Here is a 9,365-nt window from a genome sequence, read left to right as displayed (position 1 = left end):
TGTGGCTAGGCCATGCCATGGGACCAGAACTTTATTATGCGCTGTATTAAAAAAAACATCAGAAATTAAATTTACGTATATAACATTTGACCTTGTAAAATGACAATACAAATAGACATGGTGGACACAAACCATCCCAACTCCAGCCAACTTTTGCCATCTATATTCCCACTCCCCTTACTTCCTATGAGTACTGGATAGAATGGACTCCACAAACATGTGTTTTATCACATCTGTCTCCAGTAAGTGTCCTTATACATGGATCTAGTAGTGTCATAGAAGAGTCCAAAGTTCATAGCCTGGTCCAGAGACCCTCACATGGACCAGGCTATAAGTGGTTAATTCTTGGGTGAGGGATAGCCAGGGTAGAGATACTAATGGAATGAAGATTGGGTGGGTTCCCAGGCAAAGCCATAGTTTATGGTGGACGTAGAAGATCTAGTTTAATGTTCTAATTAATTATTTATACCTGGAAAAAGTGTGCTTTTTCTATATCAATCATATCTTGACATAGGCGTGCAGGCGGGTTGGGACAAATATACCTTGGTAAGAAGGGTCTCAGTGTGTGAAAAAAAATATTTTAAAACTTTGAAACCCTTTAAAAATCTATATGGTAGGCAGTAAATCCATTTTATATAGAGAAATCCTTTTTTGACAAGAGATCCATGCTTAATTATGGTCTAAGTCTGGAAATTTGTGGTCTCTGTCTCTCCACTCAAAATGTAGGGTTTCTGATAGGAAAGAGTGATGCATGCTTTGACATAACCGACTGCTGCAAGAATGAGTCCAATAAGGTGTGTGGTTTTGTCCTAGTAATCCATAAAGAAGAGCTGCAAAAAAGCAGCTAAGGGCATCTAAGTAGTACTGGGAGCCAAAGTCAGTGAAAAGACATACTTCCAGAGGGCAGGTCGATGACAGCTAGGGGTCACAGAAAGTGGGTTGCATGACATCGAATGTCATTCAACTTGACAGACATTGGATAGCAGAGCACTGTGTCTAGGCAGACAAAGCTCCATAGAGGAGATAAGCATTTTATTTGCAAAGCTGCTGGACACTGAAAATGGAAGTATAGCAAAAATGGTATTTGGATGCACTCATAACCTCAGAGGCCCCACCCCCTTTTCCAAAATCACTGTATGCTTGATGAACAAAGACATGTGGAAAAACAATTTTGTATATACAGTAGGCTTAACTTACCCCTGGCTTCTGCACTGCACAGTGCTGAGTAACTATCCTTTTTGGAATTGTTTTATGAAGGGGGCAGAAGGGGCCCAGATGTAATGAGCAGGCCTTAAAACACTTTGATGAAGATAATGGAAAGTGCTACAATTTTTCATAGATTTAATTCCTGCACCTTACTTATGTATATGCCTATGCTTCCTTGGAAAGTACTGTAGGACCTTAAAGTGGACCTTTACCCCTTTTCACTAAAAATCACAGCAGCATGCAGCTCTGCATGCTGATTTAAAATCCTCTTACATTCATCAGCTAAACTTGTTTATCACTTACTTACAAATATAGTTCATCTACTTCCTGGTCCTGTTCTGGCACAAATGATGTACAGTATGTGCCAAAGTGTTGCATCCTGGGAAGGTTACATCAGCAGAGCATTGCTGGGAAATCTCATCTGTAATCTCATAAGATCTCAGGGAAAGGCATTTTCCTCCCCTGAGATGATGTGCGTGGTCACATGCCCTAGTCACATGTGCCAGAAATCCAGGAAGTAAAGTGAAAGCTAGTAACCTGCCCTTAGTTAACATGGCCACTGTCAGAAGACTGGGAAAGAAAAGAGACATAAGGTATGCAAAGAATACAAAGCCTCAATTATCTAAAAATATGTGTTTGTAGATCGTCATTATTAGTGTTTGTTGTTATTTTAAAGCTATGGGTAAAGTTCTTCTTTAAGACAATATTCAGAAATCTAAAAAGTTTCATAATAAAAATATACATTGATTAAGGAAATAAAAATTAATTAAACTGGCTTTGTGTAAGCATATCAAGACCTCCAGTTTAGGTCTTCGTATTAAACCAGTTGTATATGGAAAAACCCAGATAGAGCTAAACATGTGCCAGCTGGGATGTAGGTACTCAAGGGAAGAGGACCACAGAGGACTTACACTACAATATATGTGCACTGTATCTGAATACCCTTTCATCATTACATGAGAATATCTGATCAGGTAGGTGCAGCTTTAGCATTTCACATACAGTATCTACTGTTCTATCATGACAGAGCAGAAAAACTCAATACTTGTTGAGCTTTCTTTTTCCAGCCCTGCCTTTGCTTCATGATCCTGTTTGTATTTGTACTTATTTCCAGCTGGCCCAGGGTTTGCACCATCAATTCTCCCCTGCAAACAGGTCTACTTTGTGCAGGTCCTTTTAGTCCATTGATTCTCAACCTTGGTGATATTAGGGCCCAGTAAATTGTTCCAAAAACTTTCCATGACCAGACAAAAAAAAGGTTTTCATGTCATACAAGTATGGAAATGTAAAATATGTATTTAACATGTATTAAAAAGGGGGTAACCAGCCACAAATGAGTAACTGTGATTTAAATAGACATAATGACAAACCGTTTTCAGTCAATAGGTATAGCTAGCTGAACATAGAACTGTAATTACAATATTTAAGAGCTGTAAGTATGCTCAACAAGATTGAACACTTTAATGTGTTTCTAGTGGTCATTGCAGAATATATCAAATATTTTTTCTACCAGGTGTAAGTACCAGTGTAAGACAGTCATTGAACACACATAGTAATTTGGAACATGAATGCTGCTGACCTATAAATTGTAAATCATTAAAACAAGAAAGCTTCATTCTTTTCTTTAACTTGTTAATTAGCATATTGATAATGCAATTTATACTACAGAGCAGTAGAGTATTTTATTAATTTTCAAATAATGCAATTGCCCAGACAAAGGTCATAAATTGTGTCAGTAAATATGTTCTAAAATAATTAATGTTGTCTCCTTTATACTAAATGAAAACTAGAATTATATTAAGTAATCTATTTGCCAGCAATAAAGTCCTGGGATAGCATTTACTTACTAGGTATCCTCTGTCTGTCTTAAATACGCCATATATTACGTGTATATTTATTGAGCAGTCTCCCTAAATATATATCAGCACATAATTCATGTCCTTTTTATGTTACCAAAATCATTATCCGATTTGATCTGTATATTTAGTTTTTCCTAAACATTTCAAATCAGTTTCACAAGCTGGTATACTCCATAAACCTGTTATACATACCCATGGATGTACGAGTATGTACGTACGAGTATATGCTGTTTGAGGATCTAATCTTATATATATGTATATGTGTATATATATATACATAATTCATAGCACATATTTACTTTGCATTCGAAAAAGAATATGCTTTCCAATATGCTTGGAAATCAAATAGGCAAACTTAAATCTTTCTATACAGAATGCTTCTAATATTTTGTGTGCATAGGAACAATATAGAGCACCATCTAGTAGCCACATATTGCTATTACAGCCATTGTGTTTTCCTATTCAAAATACAGACAGCAGCAGCTGTCGGAACAGACAGAAAGCTGCAGCCCAGTAGGGGATAGGCTGAAGCCCGGTAGTGGGCCACAGCAAGGTGATTGAGAACCACTGATTTAATCTTCACCAGTTAGGAAGTTTTTCTTTACTATTTATGGTATTCCTTTCAGCAAATATCATGCAGTAGGGTACATGTAGGGTGTTGCACATATATTATGTTTTATTCATCATGTAATTTTTTTTGTGATTAGAGGTGGTTTTATGCACTATTCATTTAGTATGTGTTATATACATTTCAGCCAAGTCATATTTAAGGGCTCATTGTGAGTTGCCTTTTTCAGCTGGATACTGTTTGGAATATTCTGACTGAAACCAAGTTTAGTGGATTTGTTTGTTACTGGATTTATGTGTTATATGTGGGGGGTGATTATACAGTCTTGCCTTTATGGTGGTTTTGGGATTTTACATATTTGTAGTTTATCAATAAAGCATTGATACTACTTATTGATATGCAGTGAACATTTTTGGGGGACAATTAATATTGTATTATGTAATTCAGATTTAACATGACACATAAATGTTACCTTTACAGACATAAAAGGGAAAATTTATCAATTCTGTTGCATGGCAAAACAATGCTAAATAGTAGCAGTGAGACAGATCATGTGACAGATTTACTGCAAGGTCACAGATTACATTAGGGTGTGCACACAAAAGTACACAGATTTCTGTCCTGCAGACAGGCTTGGTTCCAAACATAAGACGCCTGCTGTAGTCAGCACACTGTCTCTCTTTCCACTGAGACACACACTCTCCCAGCTGGCTTCAGCTGCACACTAATGAAGACCTGTGCAGTAATCACCAAACTACCACCCACGGAATTAGGACTCTGTTCCACCCAGAGCTCTATCAGACTCCTAGTAAAACCAGCCCCAGGACGTGTTTTACCAATACTGGTTAAAGAGCTATTTTTCTTTACCTCCAGATCTCTGCTGGTATTACCTTAGATCATAAATCTAAGAATCCGTGGAGGAATGTATCTCCCGTCAATCACTTTTCCTACGGGCACCCTGTTACAATATATATACTGTGTATATGTATGTAAATATAAATAAATATTGAATATAACATGGGTGCAAAAATGGAAAAAAGGGCCTCAGTCATGAAGGGGTTAAACTTTTTTAAACTTTACAGATGAACAGCTTTACAGATGAAGTAATTTCTTAAATTTTACATCCTTTGAGGTACATTCACCTATCAAATAAACTGAAAAAAACAGGCAACCACTGATTACTTTCTTTTTACAATATAAGCTCTATTAAAGCTTTTACACATAGTTAAAGCTCTTTAATTAGCCTTGTGACTTTAATTCTCAAATCTTATTGGACCCAGCTGAAAATTCCTGTCACTTTTCTTTGAAAATATGTATCCTTATCCTGATGTGTTGGCTTTGTGAGTTCAGTCTTATTAAGAAAATAGAATTTTTTTTGAGGAGACACAAACCTGCACACTATAATAATTCACAAAAATTGCAGAAAATGCACAAATGATAAATAGCTGTTACTGTCTCTAGGTACATTCACCTATGAATACCAGCTTAATACATTGAAGGCAAATTTTATTAGCTACACTTGCAGGTATTAAAGAAATGCTTTGTGTTATTATTTTATGACCAATAATATTATTATAGACAGTGCAATGAATGAATTAACTCTTTCCTCCTTCCTGGTTTCCTGAATGTTTACAGGTCTTACGCCAACATCTAAAATTGGGTCAAGGGCAACTGAGTAAACCTGTGCCTCACATTTTGAAATGTATTGAATAAATCAAGTTATTTAGTGCCATCTTGTATTCTGTGCAAAAGTAGTGACAAAATATACGATGATGAAAGTACTTTGGAATTCCACCAAATTATAACAAGAGCTGTACAGAATCTTTCCTGGGGTGGCAGTGTGAACTCATCTAGAAAATCACGGAGAATGTTACAATTGTAGGTTCTGCCTTAACAAAGTCCTGTGTTCTTGACCCCATTATCATTAAAACATAATTTTTGACACTCGTCAAAAATGGGTTACGTTATAGAACGTTGTTAAGCACCAAGAATATGAATTCCCGCATTTGGCAGGAAGCACCTAGATGTTAACCAGATCTTTTAGGAGAATATTCTAAAGACAAATACATATTGTCCTATTATTTCTGATGTAAAGAAAAAATAGTATTCCAAAGAAAACAAAAAGTGAGAGGCACAGATAACTAAATTGTGGGGGATAAGTGATAGCTCCACCCGATACCTGGGAGTTTTTGTCTTTGGCAGATCCAGTAGGCTTTGATTAGAGTATACCTAAAAATGTTCAGTGTCAGAATACGGCATGATGAGAGACCAGAAAGGAGGGTTAAATTTTTTTGTTAAATCCTTTATTACCAGAAACAACCTGCAAAGTGTGAAGAAATTGGAAAATGTGACAAGCGTCAAACCAGTACATATTGACTATGTGGCAAATTAAAATTATCACAAGAAAGAGAAACCGGATTAAGCGAGATGACTTGTATACTGTAGCATACCAAGACAGAGAAAAAACTAGCATTTGTTCATGAAACAAATTCCAAACCATAGGAAGTACCACTTGCTTGGTACAAATTACATAAATATGCCAGAAACCTCAAAAAAAGTAAAATGTAAAAAAGCTTAGCAAGAAAAACATTTAGAAATTATAAAAGGAGAAGAAGAGCAGATGGAAAGGAGAAGACATTAGATAGAGAAAAAGGGGAGAAACGCAGTGGAAGGAGAGGGGAGTGGGAGGCCAAGAAAAGCAAAGGAATAGGAAGGGGAACTAGCACCCAGTGAACCCATAATAAGAGCCAGGTGGAGTAAGGTCCCACAAAAGAAGACGAGTCCCAGACACCAAGCAAACCAACTACTCTGTGAACTGGAGAGCATCCATGAGGGAGATTAGGAGTCATGACTCTCAAGTAGGGGACCGTGGTTGTGAAATAAAGCCAAGGTCTCCATGTGTTGTGAAACCACTCCTCAGTATTATGGATAGTCAAAGTGAAGTCCTCCATTTGACAAATCTCATTCATTTTGGAAAACCAAAGCCACACAGAAGTGGCTTATTGTGATTTCCACAGGGAGGGGGATCCAGGCCCTAGCAGCGTTGAGCAGGTGAAATGAGAGGGAGGATTTGTATTTATACATAGAATTAGACGTTATATGACGCAGAAAGACCACCAGACTCCGCTCCAGATCCACCAAAATGAGCTGCCTAATGGTATCTCTCGCCACTACCTAGAATGAACATAGACTAGGGCAGTGGTGGCGAACCTTGGCACTCCAGCTGTGCCAAAACTACATATCCCAACATGCATCTGCCTCTGGGAGTTATGTCTGTGGCTGTCAGAGCCTTGCAATGCCTCATGGGACTTGTAGTTCCAAAACAACTGGAGTGCCAAGGTTCGCCATCACTGGACTAGGGCAACATCAAAAATAATGAAGTAGAGTACTGGCTCTGCATCGCCAACAGGTTGAGGGAATACTCACATTGATTTTATGTAGCACCGAAGGAACCCTGTACCACTGTGAAACTAGCTTGTAACCCTGCTACTGAAATGTATTCACTATCGAGGACTTGTGAGCGAAGAATCATTTCCCACTGCTGAGCAAGAAAGGACACGCCCAACTCCTTTTCCCATTTGATGAGAAAGGAGGGGCAATAATCCGAGGAAGTATCGATAAACAATTTATACATCAAAGATAGTACAAGTCTGACTGGCAACACCCATCTGCACACATCTTCAAAAGACATCAGCGGCCTTCTAACATCCAACATTTTAGGGACGGGAAGGAGGAAGTGCTGTTTACATTTTTTATATGAATATTTACATGGGGCACTCAAAGGGCAGGCTAATTAGCTAAGTCTGCTAATGTAAGCTGAACATTGCATAAGGGAATGTATTTATTTTTAAAATTATACTGTGAAGTTATTTCCTGCAGGGTTCAGGGTTCACTTACAGTAATTCAGATATTCTACATAAATCATGAATAGTAATAATAATATACCCCCTATTTGTTTGTGTTCCTTCAGTGATAGACAGGTCGTTTGATCCTAGCACATCCCATATTATGGATGCTAGACTTGCCTTCCCCTACATTTAAAGAACCCGAAGAATTGTTAATCACCTGAATCTACTACAAAACAGCTCTGAAACAGCCAAACACCGAAACTATCAGGTGGGAAAATATACCCTATTTTTTTTTATTTCTTTAATACAGATTTGATAAGCCCAAGCTACAATGTTTCAAAAGCAGTCATTGGGGACTTTGCCAGCATTAAGTGAACACTATATTTTTTACAATATGTCAAGGAACTGTGTTTTTTAAGGAACTAATTATCTAATGATTTCTTAAAGAGCACATCTCCCCTACATAGATAGTATTACTGTTCAATAGTTGTTGAAAGAAAACATTTGATAGATCCAACATTACTCACAAACAAATAATGCCCCCTTGGTGTTATTAAGCATTGGTAATACTTCTCAATCTGATATTAAACTAATCATGTATGCTTGGGGTTAGTGTCACAGGTAAGAATTACTTTCATAGTCATGTATTTCACTCAGTAAATCTATAGTAGAATGACAAACATTTCCTTGTTTTAGGAATATTTTACATGGCAAAGTGGAATAACACTCACTTTAAGGAATTTATTCTACTAGGACTGACAGATGATCCCAAACTTGAAATTATTCTCTTTGTCCTTTTTTTAATTTTCTACATTGTTACTCTTTTCGGAAATATCGGCATCATTATAGCAATCTGGGTGGATTCTCGGCTGCACACCCCAATGTATTTTTTTCTTAATAATTTATCCTTCTTAGACCTTTGCTATGCCACAATTATAACCCCTAAAACATTGGTCAACTTTCTGTCAAAATCAAAAGCCATTGGTTATAATGAGTGTGCTGTGCAGATGTTTTTTTTTGCTGCCTCCGTCTCAACTGAATGCCTCTTATTGGGTGTCATGGCTTATGATCGCTATGTAGCAATATGTAATCCACTCTTGTATTCTTCTGTAATGGCAAAACGGATTTGTATGCAGCTTGTAGCTGGAGCTTACACTCTGGGCTACCTCAATTCAACACTGCATACAATTTGTACTTTCCAGTTGCCGTTTTGTAAGACCAACAAGATTAACCACTTCTTCTGTGATGTTCCTCCTCTCCTGAAACTATCCTGCACCAAAACCACAATGAATGAAGCCCTGATGTTCATATTTGGAGGCTTTATTGAGTCAAGTTCACTCAGTATCATTATTGTCTCCTACAGCTACATTATATCGACTATACTCCGCATCCGATCCAAGGAGGGAAGGAAGAAGGCATTTTCAACATGTGCCTCTCACTTATTGGCAGTTACCATATTTTACAGCACTATCCTTTTTATGTACTTAAGACCTACTTCTGCATACTCCATGAGCCAGGACAGGGTTGCTTCCGTCTTTTACAGCGTTGTTATTCCTATGTTGAACCCACTTATCTATAGTTTGAGGAATAATGAAGTTACCCAAGCTTTAAAGAAAATTAAAGCAAAATATTGTTGTAAATAATGTCACAGCTAATGAAAAAAGAAATCCCTTTCATATATTAATGCACAGAATGTACAGTACATTATGTTATATTACAAAGTCATTAACTTTTTTTTCCTGTTATTTATGAAATGCCTTTTTAAAATAGAGTTTATTAATTGTCAAATATATATGAGAATATTATTTTTAATCCATGTGTATTTGCATACATTTTCCTTGCTCATTTTTTTGGGTTAAATCTGTAACAAGGTACAAATGTACA

At 37.0% G+C, this 9,365-nt stretch overlaps 1 protein-coding gene across 1 annotated transcript; it reads left to right on the top strand.

Annotated features, from left to right (window-relative positions):
* Positions 1–8,188: 8,188 nt before the first annotated feature.
* LOC108793555 (olfactory receptor 1019-like) lies at positions 8,189–9,124 on the top strand. The gene has a single exon (XM_018564533.1). It carries the CDS (start codon positions 8,189–8,191, stop codon positions 9,122–9,124), a length of 936 nt encoding a protein of 311 aa, XP_018420035.1.
* Positions 9,125–9,365: the final 241 nt, after the last annotated feature.

The sequence above is a fragment of the Nanorana parkeri genome, unplaced genomic scaffold (assembly GCF_000935625.1).
Source record: "Nanorana parkeri isolate BGI_ZX_2015 unplaced genomic scaffold, ASM93562v1 scaffold758, whole genome shotgun sequence".
NCBI classification, from domain to species: domain Eukaryota; kingdom Metazoa; phylum Chordata; class Amphibia; order Anura; family Dicroglossidae; genus Nanorana; species Nanorana parkeri.
The sequence above is the reverse complement of the archived record's forward strand: the minus strand, read 5'-3'. Positions and strand labels throughout refer to the sequence as shown.